Source organism: Podarcis bocagei (assembly GCF_964188305.1).
Source record: "Podarcis bocagei genome assembly, chromosome: 7".
NCBI classification, from domain to species: domain Eukaryota; kingdom Metazoa; phylum Chordata; class Lepidosauria; order Squamata; family Lacertidae; genus Podarcis; species Podarcis bocagei.
The window spans coordinates 92,666,651-92,690,857 of record NC_138132.1 but is presented as its reverse complement, the minus strand read 5'-3'; the positions used below and the strand labels follow the sequence as shown (position 1 = coordinate 92,690,857).

At 48.7% G+C, this 24,207-nt stretch overlaps 1 protein-coding gene across 1 annotated transcript in view; it reads right to left on the bottom strand.

Moving 5' to 3' along the window:
- The window catches only part of LOC308590799 (ras association domain-containing protein 2-like), a 34,751-nt gene extending 15,123 nt beyond the window's left edge, over positions 1-19,628 (bottom strand). Inside the window, exons 1-5 of the mRNA XM_081201064.1 lie at positions 19,548-19,628; positions 6,629-6,720; positions 3,880-3,955; positions 2,267-2,418; positions 133-221 (exon numbers count right to left, since the gene is read on the bottom strand). Coding sequence (XP_081057190.1) covers positions 133-221; positions 2,267-2,418; positions 3,880-3,955; positions 6,629-6,687 — 376 coding nt within the window. The 5' untranslated portion in view covers positions 6,688-6,720; positions 19,548-19,628. The remainder of the gene's footprint in view (positions 1-132; positions 222-2,266; positions 2,419-3,879; positions 3,956-6,628; positions 6,721-19,547) is intronic.
- Between the last annotated feature and the right edge of the window lie 4,579 nt (positions 19,629-24,207).

Genomic DNA, 24,207 nt, shown 5'->3' with positions numbered 1-24,207 from the left:
CTACACTTCACAGTGAGTTATTGTCATAGATAAGGATTATACTCCATTATTGCATTATTTTCAGAAGATGGAGACACCCAACTCCTTAGCACCAGTAAGGACCCCCAGCATCCTTCACTTCCCCTATCTTACCAATTCCCCCATCAATTCCGTCCCCATCCATCGAGGGCTCAGCTTCCGTGACCTGAATGTCTGGTAAGGTTGACGGCTTTATGACTGACCTAAGTAGGGAAGAGACAAAATAAGAGAATTCGGGATTTAGAAAATACCTTGAAAGATTTCCCCAAGCGTTCTAAAAACACAGATTGATGCAAGCAATTATTGTCCGTCTGCTCGTGTGAATAGTAAACACAGCACAAAATCATAGTGGCAAGTTATGTGAGGGTGATGGTTTTGTTGTTGTTGCAAGATGCATTCTTTAGCTGCGATTCCTGCACTGCAGGGAGGGTTGGACTAGATGGCATCAGGGCTCCCTTTCAACTCAACAATTCTAGGATTCACCACAGAAGTAGCCAGCATGATCTTCTGTGTGCCCTCTGCACCCCACTTCAGACTCTAATAGACACATGGACACCAAAGAGGGCACACTTTGAAAACATGATGTCAGAATTGCCTCAAGTCGGATGTTAGGCAGGAAGCAGGGATAAAATTATGTGTGAGGCTTAAATATTTTTGAATGCTTTGCTTAGTAAAACAGCTCCCTGCATGCAGCAAAACAAGAAGAGGGAATTGCAAAATCTTTTGACCAAGGTGCACTTATTTTTTGCAGGCAGGGAAAATTCAAAACTGCAACCGTCCCTGGAGTCTGAAACTCCAGCCTCCAGAATCCTACCACCACCTTCTGTGTAATGTGTAGAATGGATCTGTGCCATGTTAGCAACAGACTCTGGTTACAGCAGAAATTACTGAGCATTTCCCAAAGCTTTAAAAACAAAAACAGCAACCAAGAGGCTCTGCTGCCATCCTGACTATAATTTCCACTTACAAAAACTTTTTATTTATCTGCAACTTGTGATCATGTAGATTACAGTGTTCCACAAGCAGAAATAATCAAGGTCACAGTGCCACTTGTATAGTCTGGGCTGCATATTTTGCAGTTCCCAAGTTGGTTTGTTCATGGGGATCCTAGATGCAGACAGACCAGCCTTGTACTTGGCCATATCTTATTTTCTACCCAAGGAGAAGGGGCAGAGAGCAGTGTGAGCCCAGCAGGGGCAGGACTTGAAATCTCTCCCCTAAAACCCAAGTCTACTTCTCCAGTGTTCAGGAAAATCAATGATATTTCTTCCCATTAAAAAAAAAGGTTTATGATTTTCTCAGTTTGTTTCTGGCCCCAATCCACTCCCACCCTTGTTTCTACACATCAAGGTGCCGCTTTCCTTACCGATATTACACGAGTTCAAACCCTCCCTTAAGTCCCTGATCACAGGAAAAGTTAAAACAAAATGGTCACGGTGATAGAATTATAGAGTGGGCAGGGACCCATCTAATCCCACTCCCTGAAGGGCAGGTACCACAGCTAAAGCATTCCTGGCACAGGGCCAGTGGCGTAGCGTGGGGGGTGCAGGGGGGGCCGGCCGCGCCGGGTGCAACATTTGGGGGTTAGGGTTAGGGGGCGCAAATCCACGGGTTAGGGGGCGCAAATTACTTGCCTTGCCCCGGGTGCTGACAACCCACGCTACGCCACTGCACAGGGCCACACATCTCTGCATAAAAGCCTCTAATGACGGAGAGTCCAGTGCCAAACACCTCTTAGCATCAGAAAGATCTTCCTAATGTTTAGTCAGAATCTCCTTCTTTGTCATTTGAATCCACTGGTTTGGGGCTTTCCCCCTGGAGCGGCAGAAAACAAGCGTGCTCCACCTTCCATGTGGCAGCCCTTCAGATGTTTGAAGAGGGCCATCATATCTCCTCTCATTCTCCTCTTCTCCAGACTCAACATACTCAGCTCCTTCAACCGTTCCTCATAAGGCCTGGTTTCCAAACCCTTCATCATCTTGCTCACCTTCCTCTGCACACGTTCTAGCTTGTCAACCTCCTTCTTATATTGTTGTGTCCAGAACTGGACAAAGGACTCTGACCAAGGCAGAAGAGAGCAGGACTATGACTTCCCTCGATGTGGAAACTCGCCTTCTGTTGATGCAGCCTCAAATGCCATCAGCTTTCTTTAGCACACTTGACTCATGTTAAGCTTGTGGTCTGCTAAGACCCCTAGATATTTTTCTCACACACACTCACACAAACCTGCCCTGGATTGTGTACTGACCCGTGTGCTCCCAGGTTGCAGCCGGAATGCCAGGAGGAGGACGAAGGCGGGGGGCGGATGCGCTGGTTGTCGTCTTGCATCTGCAAGCGGATGGGCCTGCGCAGCCCCCAGGAGATGTTCAGCAAGCCCTCCATGATGAACTCCCCTTCTTCCTAGAGGGCACATGAGAGAAGGGACTGAGGGATGGTCCAGAAGCTGGCTTGCTCCAAGGATGCTGCAGAAAACTTCCCCAAGCCCCAAGGATACTGGTTCTACCTCCAGAGCTGGACCATGTTAACAAAATATACCCAAACCCTGCGCTATCTGAAAATGAAGAACATGCCATCCATTTACTGAATAGATTAACGTAAAGGAACATGGCTGGCAGCCACCCTCTTCTCATAGGCTCCTATGGATAAACATTATTGGATAATGTACTCTTGAAGGTTGTGACACGGGTGGCACTGTGGGTTAAACCACAGAGCCTAGGACTTGCCGATCAGAAGGTTGGCGGTTCGAATCCCCTCAACGGGATGAGCTCCCATTGCTCGGTCCCTGCTCCTGCCAACTTAGCAGTTCGAAAGCATGTCAAAGTGCAAGTAGATAAATAGGTACCACTCTGGCGGGAAGGTAAACGCCGTTTCCGTGCGCTGCTCTGGTTCGCCCAAAGCGGCTTAGTCATGCTGGCCACATGACCCGGAAGCTGTACGCCGGCTCCCTTGGCCAATAAAGCGAGATGAGCACAGCAACCCCAGAGTCGGTCACGACTGGACCTAATGGTCAGGGGTCCCTTTACCTTTACTCTTGAAGGACAATTGTCCTTATAACACAGCTTTTGGAATAGTACCATTCCCTCCTTTCTCCTCCTATCCTTTCTTTATTCCCCCCCCCCCTCTTTTCCCTTTCTCTTGGCTTTTCTCTTTTCTCTTGGTTTGCTCTTTTCTCTTTCTCTTGACTGTTGCTGCCATTGCTTTTTGTGTATTATAAAGTGAAAGTAAAAGCAATCACAAAAGAAAGGATGCTGGTTTCAACTATATTTATTTTGGTTCATAAGATTTACATACCAATTGATTGCTTTTCCCGCCAGTGGACCTGGTGCAAAAAGAGCTTTCGAGCTCTCCGCCTTGCTTGCATTTAACTTGCACACTTTAAGCCAGCCCACCTTCAACCGCATGTGGTTGAAACTGTGTGAGCTAAACGTGCATAAGATGCAATCATACTGTATTCCTCTGGAAGGATCATTTTAGTTTTTAAATGCAGGTTTCCAGCCCTCCTGAATGCATCATTAAAAGTGCATGGGCAGCACATGCTGAATTCTCAAGAGTTGGGAAAAGGGGGAGGCCAAAGGAAAAACCCAGAGTCTGGGGGTGTCAGAGTTTTGGGGCCTTGCACAGTCCAAAAATAGTAAAACTGGAATTAAAACTGAAGAGTAAACTCTGCACTGCAATAATTCAAAAAGCATGCACCTATGAGCCTTTCTGCATGCATTACACCATTTGCAGGACCCAGCTCCTTTAGGCGCAGAGTTCTGGTGACTTGGGTGCAGAGTTTCATTTTTGGAATCATGCCCAGACACACACCCCTGGTCACAACATTCTCCCCTAACTTGTTTCTGCTTAGAAAGGTCTTCTCACCTCTCGATGCCGGAGCTGCAAGTTCTGGCCTTCGTAGTATAGGTTGTAGGTCTTCAAGTGCAACAACAGTTCATTTCTGGAAGATGTGGAACAAGAGCTGTTAGAAGAGCAAATGGAAGAGTTGTCCAGCTCTCTTTGCCACATGTGGTGGCTTTGTCCAAAAGTTGCTGCTTTTTGCAGTAAAATATTTAAGGAAATTGGAGCTGACCCCTGACCCCAAACTTGCTCCACTTTCATGGCTCTCCTGAGAAGCCTCCAAGGAAAGCCACAGAACATGCTTCTCCAGCCACACATTTCATTGTCCCATCAGAAAACGGCATGCACTTTCTGAGAGTCCTTTCAGAGTCCTGAAAGTTGGGGATAATTCAGAATGAAATCCCCAGGTGTCAGAAAAGGTTATTTATGTATGCAACAACTGCGCCCCATGTTTTGTTAGCCCTCAAATGGAAAATGAGTGAGGCCCCAACCAAAGAAGAATGGCAACTTAAGTTGACAGAATACGCACAACTTGCAGACATATAGAATAAGAGAACAAGAAGAACATACCGTATTTTTCGCCCTATAGGACACACTTTTCCCCCTCCAAAAATGAAGGGGAAATGTGTGTGCGTCCTATGGGGCGAATGCAGGCTTTTGCTGAAGCCTGGAGAGGGAGAGGGGTCGGTGCGCACCGACCCCTCTTGCTCTCCAGGCTTCAGGAAGCTATCCCAAGTCTTGCAAGCCCGGCGGGATGTCCCGTGGGCTCACAAGGCTTGCGCCTGCAGCCCAAAGGCTGGGGGACAGCGGGGAGGTGCAGCGCCGCCACCCCGCTATTCCCCGACCTGAAATGGAGGCTGGCGGGGGGAGAAGCAAGCCTGCTTCTCCCCCCCCGCCAGCCCCACAAGCTCGGGGGATAGGGGGATGGCGGAGCGCCGCCATCCCGCTATTCCCCGACCTGATCTGGAGGCTGGCGGGGGGGGGAGAAGCAAGCCTGCTTCTCCCCCCCCCACCAGCCCCACAAGCTCGGGGGATAGGAGGGTGGCGCAGCGCCGCCATCCCGCTATTCCCCGACCTGATCTGGAGGCTGGCGGGGGGGGGAGAAGCAAGCCTGCTTCTCCCCCCCCACCAGCCCCACAAGCTCGGGGGATAGGAGGGTGGCGCAGCGCCGCCATCCCGCTATTCCCCGACCTGATCTGGAGGCTGGAGGTGGGAGAAGCAAGCCTGCTTCTCCCCCCCCAGCCCCACAAGCTCGGGGGATAGGAGGGTGGCGCAGCGCCGCCATCCCGCTATTCCCCGACCTGATCTGGAGGCTGTGGGTTGGGGAGAAGCAAGCTTGCTTCTCTCCCCGCCAGCCCCACAAACTCGGGGGACAGCGGGGCAAGCTGTCCCTGAAGACAGAAGAGGGAGACAGAGCGCTCCGTCTCCCTCTTCTAGCTTGGGGATGGCTGCGCAAACCTGGGGGGGAAATAAATTTTTTTCCCTTGATTTCCCCCCTAAAAAACTAGGTGCGTCCTATGGGCCAGTGCGTCCTATAGGGCGAAAAGTACGGTATGTTTAAAGAAGATTGGAAAACGTTTATTGAACATATGGAATATAATTGTATACAGCTGAAAATGCTGGCAGCATTAAGATAAATTCAACAGTGTGAATAAGTTTCGATGGATGCAATATTCATGGAATACTGATTGGTATAGTTTTTGTAAAATATGCAGGGATTTAAGATATGTAAAATGAACCACGGAAAGAGAAGAAGGGAAGTCATGGATATCTCAAGGATGCAAAATAAGTATTTGAAACTGTAAAACACAAAATTTAATCAGAGAGAGAGAGAGAGATTGCATGCACTCAAAGTCCATCTTCCTGTAGGGAGTTCTCTAGGCTAGAAATGAATGGTTGGTTGTAACTGCCCTCATTTCACTGTGCCCACAGCTTCATGACATATAGGCAACTCACAGCTTATGCAGCAGTTCGGTTCTGGCTGTTAAGTGTGTAAACACAAAATCACGTGAAGCCAGGAGCCCCTGGAACTGCCCCCAACCCACAGGAGGAGGACTCTTTATCTTGCTCTGGGAAGGTCACAGGAGGGCAGAGCCAGTGTGGTGTAGGGGTTAAGAGCGGTGGACTCGTAATCTGATGAACCGGGTTCGTGTCTCCGCTCCTCCACATGCAGCTGCTGGGTGACCTTGGGCCAGTCACACTTCTGTGAAGTCTCTCAGCCCCACTCACCTCACAGTGTTTGTTGTGGGGGAGGAAGGAAAAGGAGAATGTTAGCCGCTTTGAGACTCCTGAAGGGGAGTGAAAGGCGGGATATCAAATCCAAACTCTTCTTCAGGAAGCCCACTAGGTGAGGCAACGCCTTCCTTACCGGCCTCCAGAACTGTCCCAGAGCCCTTTCCCAGGGGCCGGTGAAGAAGTCAGCCCATTGCTTACTGGGCTTTGGAAAGGCAGTGCGAGGGCTCTCAGAGCATCCTTGAGTCCTCATGCCTCCTTCCCAAAGCCCGAAAAAGTGAGGGAGACTCTCTGGGTGTGCGGAGAACATAAATAAATGGAGAGCAAGGATTGGTGGGTTTCCTCCATTCTCTATTTATTCACCCCGCCACTCCAACTGCGTAAATATGATAAGCGTAAGGTGCAAGTTGCCAGTACTCAGGTCTCTCCTCCCTTCCTTGCACGTGCTTGCAATTATACACAGACACCAACACACCAGACCCCAGGGACCCCTGCAAAGAACAAAGGTCTGCCCGGGACACGCAGCCAACCTCTGACTTACTTCGAAATGTACTTGTCGTGCCCACAAGGGACCGGGTAGTTCTCACTTATGTAGTCCATCCTTGGAAAGTGTCTTTCATCAGGAACAGAGGCCTGTGGCGAAAGGGGAGGTGGGAAACCGCTTTAAAGCACACAGCAATTTACTTTCTGAGATAAATGAAAAGAACATGCTAATCGTTCGTTCAATTCAATGGCGATTTTGCAGACCTCTAATGGGTTTCAGATCCATGGATTGTAGTGGGGAGGGAGGGGAATCCAAAAGGTGCAGAAATGTGATACCCCTGCTTGTTTTCCTGGAAGACCATTCTGAGAAACAGGAAGTGGAATGGACTGGCCAGCACCTCAGGCCTTACTGCAATTACTATGTTTATTTCTATCCCATCTTCTGCCCAGACAGACACTTGAGGTGGGTTACACAAATCAAAACAACGCAAAGCATATATATATAATCAATATATATATTGATTAAAACATTCAGGAGCCATTATGGCTAGAAGCCACCAATAGCCCTCTCCTCCATGAATTACCTTTTCTTTGGCATAATGTATTCTGCCTACTTATAATAATAATAATAATTTATTATTTATACCCCGCCCATCTGGATGAGCCTCCTCAGCCACTCCAATCAAGTATTAAAAACAATACAACATTAAATATTAAAAACTTCCCTAAACAGGGATGCCTTCAGATGTCTTTTAAAGAGAAGATAGCTGCTTATTTCCTTCACATCTGAAGGGAGGGCGTTCTACAGGGCGGGCGCCACTACCGAGAAGGCCCTCTGCCTGGTTCCCTGTAACTTGATTTCTCGCAATGAGGGAACCACCAGAAGGCCCTCGGCGCTGGACCTCAGTGTCTGGGCTGAACGATGGGGGTGGAGACGCTCCTTCAGGTATACAGGACCGAGGCCGTTTAGGGCTTTAAAGGTCAGCACCAACACTTTGAATTGTGCTCAGAAACGTACTGGGAGCCAATGCAGATCTCTCAGGACCGGTGTTAGGTGGTCTCGGCGGCCACTCCCAGTCACCAGTCTAGCTGCCGCATTCTGGATTAATTGCAGTTTCCGGGTCACCTTCAAAGGTAGCCCCACGTAGAACACATTGCAGTAGTCCAAGCTATGCTATGCTATGCAATTTGGACTGAACCTGTACATCGCTAAGTGACACAAAGTAGAGCACTGAAGCCCTCCAGCTGACCACACATTAGCCTCTGAAATTTTCACAGGCATTACACATATCTTTGAAGTCATAAGGACTAGATACTTAACAGGGAAAGACAAAGCTCTCCAGTGCTGAATCTGACTCCTGTGCCGAATGCCACTCTGAAGCCCATCTTCTTTTCCCTTTCTCTCTGGAATTTCATCTTACGCCACCTCTGGGCATAATCTCTTGTTTTGGCTGCTGTAGCTTAACAGGTGTCCACAAATCTTTCTTTGTATCTGCCTGAAGACGCAAAGCAGGAAGCCCAGAAGTCTTAACACTGCTGCATCCGCTGCTGCATCCGCCAAGCATTGTTCTTGGGTTGTGGGGAGCAAAACAGAAGCACTAAGAACATCACCACCTCCCAGCAGAGCGGCTGACGAAATTCTGAATTTCCTGCCTCCTCTGAGCTGCTTTCCTAACCAGCCTGACAGCTGTCTGTTTCATGGCCTCTCCTTCTGGGGCTGTTCAGCAATGAAGCTCAAGACTTGCAAAAAGCAAAGGATAAAATGATATCTCCACCCCCACCCTATTTCCAAACTACAGTGCCGTTGTCTCTTCAAGACTGGCAGTGGTGGCTGGGAGTGCCTTTCTTCAGCTCTGGCTGGTTTGCTGGACTGGATCGTTGCAACATGCTCTGTGTGGGGCTGACCTTGAAGACGACTCGGAAACTTCGGTCAGTCCAAAACACAGGAGCTGGCTGGCTGGGGTTCCACTTAGATCTCATATAACCCATTTTGAAACAGCTGCGCTGTTTCTGGACCCAATTAAGGTGCTCACATTAGTGTTTAACGGTGCTATTTTTCTAGAAAAAGAGGTGCCGGAACTCACCATGAACGCCTCCCTTGTTCTCTTAGAATGGCAATGGTGTCTGTCTGAGAGGTGCCGGAACTGAGTTCCAGCTGGGAAAAAGCCCTGGTGTTTAAAGCCCTAAATGTCTCAGGCTCCAAAGACCTGAGAGGCTGCCTCCAAGATCAGAACAGAGGGACCCCTGGGTAGTTCCTCCACCCTAGAAGGCTTGGCATAGTGGTGGTCCAGGCAAGAGGGCCTTCTCTGTGGTGGCCCCTTAGCTGTGAAACTCCCTCCCTACAAGGGTGCATCCGGCATCTGCATTGTACGGCTTTCGGAGGATGGTTGTAAGTTGTTTTTAGTTGTTATTAATATTGTGCTTTAATGCTGTAAAGGTACCCCTGACTGTTATGTCCAGTCAGAGACGACTCTGGGGTTGTGTGCTCATCTCGCTCTGTAGGCTGAGGGAGCTGGCGTTTGTCCGCAGACAGTTTCCGGGTCATGTGGCCAGCATGACTAAGCTGGCGAAACAGAGCAGCGCATGGAAACACCGTTTACCTTCCTGCCAGAGTGGTACCTATTTATCTACTTGCACTTTGACGTGCTTTCCAACTGCTAGGTTGGCAGGAGCAGGGACCAGGCAATGGGAGCTCACCCCGTCGCAGGGATTTGAACCGCCGACCTTCTGATTGGCAAGCCCTAGGCTCAGTGGTTTAGACCACAGCGCCACCCGCATTGTTACCCATGCTCAAACCTTAGGGTGAAGGGCAGGTAATAAACAAACAAACCATTTGCCCTCCCCAGCACCTGAGGGCCACAAGCGAGCCAAGGGGGCACTTGGGCAGACCACCTCTCCCACAGTGCTCCACCTGAGGCTTGCTGCCTTAAACAAATGCAGCCGGGGAGGGGCACAGCTAGCACACACCCCGTGAGCAGCGCATGCAAGACACCCCCTGGAAGCACACGGCCAGGGCTGACTACCTCTCTGTCTGCTTTCTCAGGCAAGGGTCTTTGCCAAAGGCACTGCCCAGGTCATGCTGGGTGATGGGGACTCAGCAGGCAAGATGGAGAGACGTCCTAACCAGGCAAGGCACAGCAAAACCATCTCTAGCAATGCACTGGCTCAGATGTATGGGAATGGGGCAGGGGGAGGATTTGCACCCCGGCCCCCGCAGGAGCAAGTTCCAGAGTTTTGACTCTGTGTTGTGTGAATAAGTCCTTTCTTTCATCTCTCCTGAATCTCCCAATGTTCAGCTTCATTGGATGTCCAAAAGTTTAGTGTTACGAGGGAGGGAGTAAAAGCTTATCTCTATCCACTTTCTGCATGCCAGGCTTCGTCTTAAAAACTCCTGACATGTCTTACTTGCCTTTTCTCTAAACTAGAAAGTCACAAATGCTGCATCTTAGATCTCCCACATCCTGCCTGGTTTGGCCCTGAGCTTAAATACACTTGGGGTTTCCTGTGTGCATTTGGGGTGGGTGGGTGCAGGGAGCAGAGGACAACAGCTCAGCTGGATTGAAAAGCAGAGAGTTTACTAGGAATCCAAAGACTCCCACCAGATGCTCTGCAGGATTTGTTCTTCTCCATCCTTGACACCCAGGACCAGAGTGGGGCTTCCGCAGACCACTGTCAAGTCATTCACCAAGTCAGGAAACCCCTGGGCAACAGATGTTGGACACAATATACCGTATTTTTTGCACCATAACACTCACTTTTTTCCTCCTAAAAAGTAAGGGGAAATGTCTGTGCGTGTTATGGAGGGAATGCCTACGGGTGGCATGTCTACAGATTTTCCTCCTCTAAAAACTGTGCGTGTTATGGTTGGGTGCGTGTTATAGAGCGAAAAATACGGTAATGTTGGAAGACTGGGAAAGGTTGTGGAAGAAAGGGGTTAAGTTTACTGCATGTACGGTATTAAAAGAAAACATTAGGAAAATGATGTATAGATGGTGCTTAACCCCGGTAAAATTAGCAAAGATTTACCACACGAATGATAATTTATGTTGGAAGTGCAAAGAAAAAGGCAACACCTTTTATCACATGTGATGGATGTGTCTCAGGGTTAAGGACTTCTGGGGAAAGATTTATAATGAGTTAAAAAAAAATGTTGAAAAATACATTTAAGAAACCAGAAGCCTTTTTACTTGGAATAATAGGACTGGAATTGCCCCAAAAAGATTATTTTTGTATGCCACTACAGCGGCAAGACTGCTATTAGCTAAAAATTGGAAATCTCAAGGAATACCAACTGTAGAAGAATGGCAGATGAAGATGTTGGACTTTTTGGAGCTGGCTGACCTGACTGGAAGAATCCACGATCAGAAAGAAGAGGAACACCAAGAAGATTGGAAGAAATTTAAAGACTATCTAGCTAAATATTGTAATATAAGATAATTAGAAGTCACTTGAAAGTATCAATTAGGTTTAGGATTAGAATAAGGAGTTGTAAAGAACTATGGATTTAGACTAATAAGAAAAGAGAAGATAGTAAATTGAAGGATTTAATTTTATTAGAAAGAGGATTTTGGAAAACTTACAAGGTGATACAATGACATTCAGTTAGGGGGGATTTGAGGAAGTCAGATAACAATGAAAGATAAAATGGGTTCTAGAAGTAATAAGTGTTTATATTTATATTTTTATTTTCTTTTAGTATAGTACTGTCTTTTCATTTGTGTGTATTATATGTTATATTTGTCATAAATGTGGAAAAACAATAAAAAATTGGGGGGGGGGAGGAAACCCCAGCCCTCCATTCTGCATCCTGGAGAACAACGAGAGGTTCAGAGCTGGCAAAAGCAGCACTGAGGTCCTTGAGAAAGAAACCCCCCCAACCCTTAAAAGTACAGCTCACACGTCCTGCTCAAAAGGACCCCTCAAAGATAAGGCTCCAAGGCTTCTGTGATTCGCAGACACAATTTCCATCAGAAGCAGCTGAGTTCCTGCCTCTTTCCAGATGTGGGAGCTTAATTCTGTCTGGCAACCCAAGCTCTGAGCATCCACTGCACCGGTTAGGAGGAAGGAGCAGAGCCAGCTGTGCAAGGAAGCATCTCTCCCTCCAGAGAGGAGATTTTGGAAGCAGCTGCACTAAAGAGAAGCAAGCAGGGGCAGAAGAAGGCGCTAGTTTAGACCACGGGCCCATTTGCCGTAGGAAAAGCGGAGCAGAGTGCTCCCAAATGGGTGTAGCTAAAGGAGGAGGAGGGCTGGAGCTACAAGGCAAACAGAACTTTCTTTTTAACTGGTATGTGTGTAGACACAAGAGGAGCCTGCAGGATCAGGCCAATGGGGGCCTATCTAGTATAGCAGGGCCATCTCTCCCCCCCCCCTGCAGCTTCCAGCAACTGGTATTCAGAAACATCGCTATCTCCAACTGCAGAGGCAGAGCGCAGCTGTCATGGCTAGTAGCCATCAACAGCCCTCTCTTCCATGAATTTGTCCATCTTCTTTCAAAGCCACCCAAGCTGAAGGCCACGACTGCTTCCTGTGGGAGGGAGTTCCACGGTTTAACTACGCCCCGCGTGAAGTACGAATTCTTTTTATCTGTGCATGTCGGTTTCCCACTATTGTAAGACCTTAATTTCTAGTCAACTAGTTTATGTTTTTATTACTGCTTTCATTCTTGTGAGCTGCTCTGACCCTTTTAGGAGCATCGACGAAATCAAAATACCTGCAGGAGATGTTTTAAATTTTGAATTCTTTGCACTACTTGCCCACCTTGAAATGACTCAGCCGTGAAGCTGGATGTCACCCAGCACTGGAAGCCCAGTGCCCACTGTTTACTCACCAGGGCTGATTCTGCATTCGCTTTGTGTGCGCATGCATTTTAAATTTTTTTGGAGGGCCACAGTTCCTCCCCCCCCCCCAGTTATGGGGATAAAATGCCACTGGGGAGACAACATATGCTGCCCCCTGCCTAAGCTTCTTTGAGGAAGCTTTAAAAAGCCACACAATTAATGTTGGGGCCTTTGTGTGCAGTGCAAACACTGGTGTGTTGTGGGGATGCAAAGCTTTGCAATAATCCAACCTAGAGTGACATTGGCCTTTGGACCAGCTGTTACGCCTGCCGTCCATTCCTCCTGCAGCAGGACCACTGGGCTTCCCCTCTCTCCCCGCCTCCTCAGCCTCCCTTTTCCATCTCGGTCTGCTCTTGGAGGCAGCCCTTCCCATCTGGCCTTGCCAAAAGTCGCTCCATTTGTCAGCCTCTCTCCTGTTAATGGAGACACAGAACCATCCATCTGCTTCATGGCAGCGTAGCTCCCAGCTGCCCAGGGATGAGCGATGGAGGAAGGAACAGAGGAAAGAGAAGGGAAGGAAGGAGGCCAACCACACCAGGTGTGGAACAACATGCAGAAGCACAAAAATAAACTCCACAGCACACCGCGCTACCCTGCTTAAAAGAGGTTATTCTGCACACACCATCACCTTGTTCGGGCATGTGGTACCCATTTAAAGGTAAAAGTAAAGGGACCCCTTTACCCTGATGCTTTTGAATTCTGGTGCTGGAGGAGACTCTTGAGAGTCCCATGGACTGCAAAAAGATCAAACCTACCCATTCTGAAGGAAATCAGCCCTGAGTGCTCACTGGAAGGACAGATCCTGAAGCTGAGGCTCCAAGACTTTGGCCACCTCATGAGAAGAGAAGACTTCCTGGGAAAGATCCTGATGTTGGGAAAGATGGAGGGCACAAGGAGAAGGGGACGACAGAGGACGAGATGGTTGGGCGGTGTTCTCGAAGCTACAAACATGAGTTTGACCAAGCTGCGGGAGGCAGTGGAAGACAGGAGTGCCTGGCGTGCTCTGGTCCATGGGGTCATGAAGAGTCGGACACAACTAAACGACTAAACAACAACAACAAAGGGACCCCTGACAGTTAAGTCCAATCGCAAACGACTCTGGGGTTGCGGCACTCATCTTGCTTTACTGGCGTTTGTCCGCTCCTCAGAGTTTTTCCGGGTCATGTGGCCAGCATGACTAAGCCACTTCTGGTGCAACGGAACACCAACACCAGAGCAGTGCATGGAAATGCCATTTACCTTCCCGCCGGAGTGGTACCTATTAATCTACTTGCACTTTTTGGCATGCTTCCAAAATGCTAGGTTGGCAGGAGAAGGGACCGAGCAACGGGAGCTCACCCTATCACAGGGCTTCGAAGCACCGACCTTTTGATCGGCAAGCCCAAGGCTCAGTGGTTTAGACCACAGTGCCACCCACCTCCCTTCTGGTACCCATTTACTTCTTGCATTTTTTCAAGGTGGCGTACATGGTTTCCCCACTTGTCATGTAATCCCAACAACCCTGTGAGGTACATTAGGCTGAGAGAAGACAGTGACTGGTTCAAGGTCACCCAGTGAGCTTCATGGCCGAGCGGGGAATCAAAGCCTCATCTCCCAGGTCCCTGGCTTCCATGGCCAGTCAGGGCTACCCATAGACTCTGAATGCACAAAGAGGTCCTCAACAGTGGAAACCTCTGCTTTCAGTGCTGGCCGTGGCTCAGTCTGAAGCAGGGTGTGTTTGCTTCCAACATGGGGACAGGAACCCTGAGAGATGGAGGTTCCTTCCGTTGGAAATGGAAAAGGAGACCACTCTGTCAGACTAACACCGGGTGCTTGGTGTGGGGCTGTTGAAGGGAGGGGGCTGACCCCACACTTTCCTGCAAGCTATTTCATGTGATGGGAACCAGGCAGGTGAACAGGGCCTTGGACAGTCCCATGGCTGAACTGAGGAAACCAGACCTACCAGCATTTCATATATGAATCCAGGGATGTCCTGGTCACCTCCCTCTTCCCACCCCAAGGCTCAGAACCTTCCTCCCACCCTGACCCACTGCCAAAGGCACAACTCAGTTCGCCCACTGGAACTTTTCCAGTGTTTTATTACTGCAGATCATGGCATCAGTACAGCTGGCATAAACTTGATTTAAAATATACCCCTCAATGGACTTTCCTGACCCTGATAAGAGTCCTTATCGTCCTGGAAAGCTTCCTGATCTCTCAAGACTTTATGTAAATATCAGCACAGTAATCTGTTGTTAGCAAAATTTAATTCACATCTCCTCTAAAAAGAATGGGCTCCACATAGAAGACAGGAAACAAAGATAAACCAGTTTGTCATTTCTCACTAGGATTATATTCTTTCAACTACAAACTAAGTCAGCTAAGCAGAATAACTAGCAGACAGGAACCTGTAAGAAATGAATAATGAAACAGAGGAATCAAGGTGTTCTTACCAAATTACTCATCTAAAAGACCCCTTCCCTTCTCCATAACCTAACATTGTCCCCAGTACTTTCAGTTTCAATGGTTTGTCAGCTCTAACAGCTCCAATATGGACCCCTTTTCACTCTGTGCTCTCAAGGACCAGCCTGAGAGCTTTGCTCCAGGTATCCACTCCTCTCTCCCCTTGTTGCTGTACTTTTAGCGTGAGTCTGTGTCAAACGTCACACATTCTCTCTTTAAGCTTTTGACAAGGAACCTCCTTGTCCTCTTTAGATCAAGCTGTGTCTGTAGTGTGCGAGTTGCTGCCTGCTTCTACTGTAACTTTGCTCTCTGAAGCAGCATGTACACACACCGCCAGTTTCATGACAAATAATAAGCCAACCTTTTGGACAAGGGAGTGAGTGCTGGATATGCAGACACACACTTGTGTAACAGTCGATTCTGCTAAACTCCTTTAGAAGCCAAGAGGTCATTTGATCCTTAGGTTAAAGATATACTACCAACATCTATTCATCCTGCAATAGGTTACTAGCTGCCCAAGAGGCAGCTCAGCAGCTGAAGTGTGGGCACAACGACAGAGTGAGCATTGATTGGGATCTTGAGTGTTCAGCCGCATGCACAACACTGGGCTCCACCAACCAGGCACCTTTGGGACATTTTGAGCGGCAACTCCGATCAGATTCAGACAACACAACTGTAAGATGCTGGGGCTGATGGGAGCATGTTGATGCTGACTTAAGACGGATGGCAGTTGTAGGTCGTGTAATACACTATACCAGGCATAGGCAAACTCAGCCCTCCAGCATAGCTGTCAACTTACAGATTTGAAAATAAGGGACCAGCAGCCTCGAAAATAAGGGATCAGCAGCCAAAATAAGGGGTTTTCCAAGCACAGGTATGTTCAGCTTCTGAGCCCCTCCGAGCCAAAGGCAGAAAGCCCAGCCAGCAGCCAAACAAAGCCTCAAGCGGTGGTTCCCACAGCGCAGCAACCCGGCAAAGGAGATGCAGCAAGGAAAACCACCGTCACCTCTCCGCTGGGAAGTGCTAAGCAAAGGCGAGTCCCCAGGCAACATGGCTGATTTGATCAGCACAAGGCATACAAGCTCCACCCCCCAGTCGTTCTTAGACGCCTTATTGGGTGAGCAACGCAGCCAAGCAACACAGTTGAAGCCTCCCTCCTCCCTGGCTGGCAGGGAGGGAGGGAAAGGAGCGGCTTCCTTTGAAACCCAGGAAATTTAAGGGACATCATCAATAAGGGACAGCAGCGGGACACAGCGCTGGGATAAGGGACTTTCCCGCCAAATAAGGGACAGTTGGCAGCTATGGCCTCCAGATGTTTTGAGACTACAGTTCCCATCATCCCTGACCACTGGTCCTGCTAGCTAGGGATGATGGGAGTTGTAGTCTCAAAACATCTGGAGGGGGAGTTTGCCTATGCCTGCACTATACCTTTAAAGCACAATTGGAGCAAATCCTTTCCCTCAAACAATTCCGGGCACTGCAGTTGCAAAGTTACAGTTCCCAGCAACCCTTAACAAACTCCAGTGCCCAGAATTCTTTGATGGGGGAAATGTGCTTTGAATGTGCTTCAAAGGTACAACACGTCTGCAACCCCAGCTTGAAACATCTAGTGGGCACCTGGCTGAAGGAAGCTGCAAGCCAGAGAATTGTAGCAGAGATGCTTTTGCTGGCCAACTCGGAACTCCAGGAGGGAGACGTCTGAAAACCGACACACAGCACCAAATCTAGCAGCATTTTTACAAGGTTTTGTTTTGTTGCTAAGAGTAAAAACAAAAACCAAACCAGGACAGTGATCTAGCAGAGATCAGAAAACAGGGACAGCTGGAGGGGTTGCATGACACCTGGCCTTAGGGAGAGAATTTCTGATCCTTGTGATTCCCAGAGAGTTACCTTTGCCTACAGAAAGAAATGCCAAGGGCAGACATACGAAGGAATGCCATGCGGTGGCACCTTTGAGGACTGGGCTGCCTCCCCCAGGGAGCCTGCAGGCCCATCCTCTGAAGTGACAGCTCCCATTTCAAAAAAGGAGACCCCAGGCTTCTTTTGGCATCAGTTTCCCAACTTATAGAATCAAGAGAACCTAAATGGCAGGATCTGATCAGCCACAATACATTTTGCTTCCATTTCACATACATAAACACTCTTGGGGGCCAAACTGGCACCCCCCCCCCCACGAAAGCCATAATCCAAACTAAAAATAACTTTAAAACTATTTTCTTGATCCCAGCAAGGCCATCTGCTCTGCAAACCAGCAGCTGCTACCCAGGTGAAGCAGCAGCGAAATTGCCCCCTAATCCAAAGTCTGGCTGCCAGACCGTTCAGGAGAGCAGTGGTGCTCAGCTCCCCTGGGCAGCACCAGGGCAAAGGATCAAGAGGGAAGTGAAATGGCACTAAGCATCTGTTTGCTGAGACTAACTTTCAATCATTTAATTCTGTACTTTCAACAGATTTACCATCTTAGCTTACACACACACACACACACACACACACACTCCCTTCCTGTATAAGATTTCTTATTTCTTACATTCAAAGCACACCTTTCTTTCCACCAAGAAGTCCAAGGTGGCACACATAGTTCTCCCCCTCCCTATTTTATTCTCCAACAACCCTGGCCCAAGATCACCCAGCAAGCTTCCTGGCTGAGTAGGAATTTGAATCCTGGTCTCACAGGTCCTAATCTGACACTCTAACACAGGGGTCAGCAAACTTTTTCAGCAGGGGGCCAGTCCACTGTCCCTCAGACCTTGTGGGGGGCTGGACTATATGGGGGGAGGGATGAATGAATTCCTATGCCCTAACAAATAACCCAGAGATGCATTTTAAATAAAAGCACACATTCTACTCATGTAAAAATACCCTGATTCCTGGACCATTTGCGGGCCGGATTTAGAAGGTGATTGGGCCGGATCCGGCCCCCGGGCCTTAGTTTGCCTAACCATGCTCTAACACTACATGTCAGAAGATCCCTACATGGTGCCCAATCAATCCTGAGTAGAAGTATGTAAAGGTAAAGGTAAAGGGAGCCCTGACCATTAGGTCCAGTCGCGGACAACTCTGGGGTTGCGGCGCTCATCTCGCTTTACTGGCCAAGGGAGCTGGCGTACAGCTTCCAGGTCATGTGGCCATCATGACTAAGCCACTTCTGGTGAACCAGAGCAGTGCACAGAAACAGTGTTTACCTTCCCACCGGAGTGGTACCTATTTATCTACTTGCACTTTGACGTGCTTTCGAACTGCTAGGTGGGCAGGAGCAGGGACCGAGCAACGGGAGCTCACCCCGTTATGGGGATTCGAACCACCAACCTTCCGATCAGCAAGTCCTATTCTCTGTGGTTTAACCCACAGTGCCCCCCGCGTCCCCTAGCAGCTCCAGTAGGCCAAACCTAAACAGACCGGAGAGCCCCGCTTTGTTTAACAAGCCCCCACCCCCAGAGGAGGACTCATGAACCCTGGAAACACACTTGGGTTCAATGTACTCTGATCCACACCTGGGGACCTGCTTTGTACCCTTTCGTGGCTTTGCTGCTCTTGAATTCCATGGCAGGTGGGATAGAAATGTAATGAAATAAGCAAGGAATTGATGCTAAACTAAATTGTGCTACAAAATAAATTATTGCTGAATGCTGAAAATCTAGGAAAAAAGATTTCAGAAGAGTTAAATGGTTAACAGGAATAGACAGACTCACCCCTATGCGTAGTGCAGCACTTTGCAAAACTCACAAGCCCCACTTTCTTCCTCTTTCAGCCGCCCCTCCCCTCCCCCACCCACTTCCTCATCCTCTGTGGAGCTGAGAATCTGAGTCCCAGTGGCAGATAACAAATTACCCGGGGAGGGGGGGGCAGAGATGGTACAGCCAGCCACAAAGGCAGCGACAGTCCATCACGGGGAGGGATGAATGGAGAGACACAAAGCGATGGGGAGGGAGGGAGGAGTCACCCACTTAGAGTAAGGGAATCCCCTCCCCAAATTCCCAGTCCCTGGGGTGGCCTTCCTTAATTAATTAATATCCTCTTCTTTCACCCCACTCAAGAGAGAACCCAGGAGTCCTGGCCTGTCCCACCCCGCGCCAGAAACAGCAGCACAAACTGTTTCCTCTTAACCACTAACTACGCTCTCCTCCCAGAGAGTGTCAGAAAGTCGTCCTGGGCCCGATCCTGCCTGCATGCATAAGCACCCAGCGCAATGAATGGGAGCCACAAAGGGGCCCGCTCCTCCCCTCAATTCCCATTCATTCATTCCTCCATCTGAACAGCTGCTTGCGCAGGAGACCCTCCTCTTCTCCGCGCCCCGCTCCGGGAAGGATGGGCTCCAGATCACTAGGTCGCCTCTCCGTCTTCAGCACTTGGGGCTGAGAGGATAGGTCAAGGATAAGCGATGGGAAGGGGGGTTCTGCCGGGCATCCACCCCCCCGCCAATCCCGCCCAACTCCAAGAAGGGCGCAGGGAGAGCAGTTGCCTTCGCCCAGTTGGGCGCCCACGAATCTAAAGGGGCTTCTTCCGGGGTGGGGGTTCGTTCCAAATTCGGCCGATTCTCCCCAGGCAGCATCCCCCCCCCGCCCACCCCCCAGGCACCTCGTGGGTCTGTTCTGTCCGGCCGTCGGAAGATGCGGAGAGTCTTTCGGGCCCCCGGGGGGGGGGTGCGCGTGCGTCTTTGTTGCGCCCCCTCCCTCCACCAGGCGAGGTCCGGCTGCAACTTACCGGGAGCGCCCCTCCCCGGCCCCGATCCCGCGGCTGGGCGTCCTCGCAGGCAGCAGACGACGGCGGCCGCCGCCGGATCCCCTCCTCGTAGCTGCCGGGGAGGAGTCCCCGCCCCCGCCGGCCGGGCGGCCTCTCTCTCGGGCGCCCCCTCCCCGCCGCCGCCCAGCCAATCGCCGGCTCATTGGAGGCTCCTCCCGCTGCTGGGGGGCTGCGGGGGGTGAGCCCGGCCAGACAATGCTATCGAGCGGAGCCTTGCCCGCCCCTCGCTGGGCTGGAGGGGTGCTAGGGGTCCCGGCCTCTGGGGGTCCCTCCAGGGTTGGCAGGGTTTTGCTAGCCTCGGACCTCCAAAAACCTGCTGCCCCCTTTGGAGCAAGAGAAGCCAGGGCAGCCAAATGGACCGTCACGTTGGTTAGGGACCCCCAGGGGTCTTCTAGTCCACCCCTCCCTGCGTTGCAGCTCCAGAATCCCCGAGCAAGGACTTATCTCGCCAGAGTGGTGCATGCTCTAGTTATCTCTCGCTTGGACTACTGCAATGCGCTCTACGTGGGGTTACCTTTGAAGGTGAGCAGGAAACTGCAATTAATCCAGAATGCGGCAGCTAGACTGGGGACTGGGAGTGGCCGCCGAGACCACATAACACCAGTCTTGAAAGACCTACACTGGCTCCCAGTATGTTTCCGAGCACAATTCAAAGTATTGGTGCTGACCTTTAAAGCCCTAAACAGCCTCAGTCCAGTATACCTGAAGGAGCATCTCCACCTCCATCGTTCTGCCCGGACGCTGAGGTCCAGCGCCGAGGGCCTTCTGGCGGTTCCCTCACTGCGAGAAGCCAAGTTACAGGGAACCAGGCAGAGGGCCTTCTCGGTAGTGGCATCCGCCCTGTGGAACGCCCTCCCACCAGATGTCAAAAAGAAAAATAACTACCAAACTTTTAGAAGACATCTGAAGGCAGCCCTGTTTAGGGAAGATTTTAATGTTTAATTTAAAAAAATGTTTAAAATCCAAAAGGCGTTCTCAACCTCCTGACTCCAAACATGTACAAAGTAATTAACGCAGCAAAGTTCTCCTTCACAAGCCTCATGGAAACGAACAGCAGCAGGGGGAAAGCACAGTTAACCCCCGTTCGCTTCAAGGAAGTAGGAGAACGTCCCTGTGGATTGTTCCCCCGGGGCCCAGGGTGTGGGCGCCTCCCACCGTGTCACCCGCTGAACAGGAGTCAGAATCAAAAGCCACTCTGTCAGATGTCCATGCATCTCGTCTCATGGCTGGACCTGCTCTGGGCTCAACATGTTCCATTGCTAGTACACAAGCAATGCTGTTACCGGTACCAATGTTTTCGAGAGAGAGGTGATCAACAACTCCTCTCTGTTTTTACTTAAAGGACATAAGCATGGGTAAATAAAGTATAAACAATCGCTAGCAATTCGTCAATGAAGAAATTCTATCACATGACATTGTAATGACAATCATATCACTCCCGCCCGGGAAACCTGTGACAATTATTATCCTGGGTGGAAATGTTACTCGTTGGGTGTGGTTTTTTTAAGTCTATGGAAATAGAATACTGCAATATTCATGTACAAAGTTGCCATATTGAAAGTTAGTATTAAAGGATGTTAAGACAAATCGACTGTGTAAATTTAAAAACTCCTTCCCTGATGCATCTTATTCTGATTAATACTTTTTTTTCAATCACAGATAAAATTAACCATTAAATATAAATTCAAGAGGCATAATTTTATAAGACACATTCAGAAATCGTAGCCAGAGTACTTAATTAAAAAAAATTAACATAGGTTTTTATTTTAAATACAAAAGCTCAGAAATTGTTTTGCTTTCAATATACGTTTCTAGATCTTTGACATGACAGTGATGGTTTAGTCATGAATATTTATTTCTTTTAACCGAAATTTGTCAGTGATTTCCCCCAACCTCTCTCATAAGGTGATCTGTCTGGGCAGCATTGTTGAATAGCAGAAAGACAGGAGGCTACAATAAGCACATAATTCAAAGCATCACTACCTTGTTCTGACTTCCTTCCAGCTAGGATACATGTAAGGAGCTAACCGTTCTCTGCTCTCACACAATACTGGGATCTACTCCAAACACAGCATATATACGGTTGGAGCCCAATGTCTGGTAGCTGAAGTTCATACACTACTTTGAAAAGTTAACAAGAGGTACACCAAATACCTCCCCTTGATTGAAATTCACAGGCCTTGGAGGTTATCCAGAAAAATGAGTTTTCTGAATTCTCTCTTAGGAATACAGCCCTAAGCCATTTTGATCCCCGAGTTGGACAAGGCGCAGATTATGGTTCTTCTCACTAATTAACACAGGGTGCCACCTGCCATTCATGTGTCCAACATCACTGAAATTAATGCGAGCTGTGAAAGAACACTGCTGTGCTCTTTGGCTTTAATGGTGCTTGACTCCCATCTCCTGCTCTTAATGATACCCAAGACCTGCTATCTCACTACACTTTCCTATCTTGGACTCTCAAAATTCTCTCCAAAGTTAAAAGCACGCTTTCTTCTCAGGACAACAAAGTATTCTTGCCACAACTGCAAAAGCACCTGACCTTCTGGATGCTCTGCATCCAGGCTGTCAAAAATCTTTTCTAAAAGCAGCAGCAATTGCAATGCCCTCTTGTGGTTGCTTCTGCAAGAGAAAACCCACCACGGCCTTCACTTTAACCACTTTGCCTTTCAAAGTGAACCTGCCTCGTCTCTCTCTGAATATATATATATATATGGGGGCGCAGAGTAAAGCGGACTGCACCTGTAAACACTGCAAGACTCTGGAAACATTTCATCCCATAGATCTATATCCCAGGAGGGCAGGAGGGCATTTTAAAAACTGACGTCATTTGCACCTCAGAAGTGAGACAAGAAGGATGGATCACTTTAACACCTCTTTTCCTTCTGTGTGATATATGGACTAGCTCTTAGCTGCATGTGTCAAGCGGCTACTGAAGAAGTTGGGTGCTTACCTTGCCGCAGTTGTTAGCAGAAGATGAAAGCTACTCAAGACAGCTGTAGCCACACAGCTGTAGCAGGGCAGATGTAACAGCCCATCTTTCTTATTTACTGCGCTGGGCCCAATCTATTGGAGATCTACTCCTTTACTGAAGCAAAAGGGGAAGCTGTGGAAGAGTGTCATTACAGGAGTGCATCACATTCAGTGACATCTTCAGTTCTGCTATAAACAAACAACCGGCACCTTAGAAAACAAAAATGACCCAAACAAGGATATACTAAATTCTGACAATGTTATGAATACACAACATTTGCCTCTCTAATGCAGCCTTCGACAACCTGGTGTCCTCTAGATTTTGGACTGCAATTCCCATATGGCCAGTCTGGCTGGGGCGGAAGGGGATTGTAGCACGAAATATATGGAGGGCTCTAATGTGTGCGGAAAATCTTGGCTTTGGCATTTTGCATTATTATAAGCCACCTATAGGGGGGGCGGTTCCTTTCCACCCACCTTTTCATTGGTTGCTCATAAAATAAAGGTGGAAAGCAAACATGCTGCCCCTGTGCTTTTACTCAGAAGTAAGTCCCACTGCGCCCAGTGGAGCTTAATCCTAGGTGAGTATGCACAGGGTTGTGGCCTTAGTTTCTGAAGCTCATGCAACAGCCCTGATTTAACCTTTTTAAAAAATTTAAAAGCAGCTACTTTTTGGGCTGGTTTTCGTGATACCTGGTTTGAATCCAAGACAGCAAACTGCTGCAAGGTCTCTGAGGAAAGATCAGAGAGGGGATATAACCCTGATGTGAAAAGCTATACAGTACAATGAAAATGTCACTGAAATGGTGGGAAACACCCACCATCTGCTGATTGCCTTCCCTTCCCAACCATTCAATACTGATACATCAACGCTCCTTACACCTTTCTCAAACCCTAATAGCCTCAGTAATCAACAAGAGTGGCTTTATGCCTCTCATGCTCAAGAAACCGACAACAAATGTACAGTACCTGCTTTAGGAACCAAAAGAGAAATAGAGATACAAAACAAGAGCACCTTAGATCACACCGACTTTGAGAGTACAGGCTTTGAGAGAAGACTTACCCTAATGCCTCTCTAACAAATCTTTCCACAGCTTCAAAAATGCCTTTTGGGCCATATCGGGGGGGGGGGGTAGGGGGGCGACAATAAGAAAGGAACAAAATGCTGATGTCTAAAAACTAATCTGCAACAGTAAGAACATTACACAGGAATAATTTTTTTTACAATTATAAATGCATGATGAGCATTAACAGCTATGTAATGTCAGAGCCAAGACTAGTAGAAGAAAAAAATCAAGAGTCTGAATGGCACCCACCGTGGGCCCCCGATACCCGTTAAACCACCCAGTGGACAGTGATGCACACACGGTCTCTCTTCTTTTAAAAGCAGGTCCCATGTTAAGCTCAGAAAGGGAGGAAAACACAAAGGCAACATTAACTGAAGGCTGTTTCTGGGACAGGCAGAACTGCATGAAGCAGGTCAGTACAAATCCAGAGACAACTAGATAGTTCCGTTCTCCATTGAGAAGTAGTGAATTTGGCTGCTTAATAAATATCACTTTTAAAAGACTGGCCTGAAGGGATGCAAGACAGTGAGCTGCTTAGGCAATCTGTCAGGTTCAGGGATGTGCAATTTGACGGCAGCCAG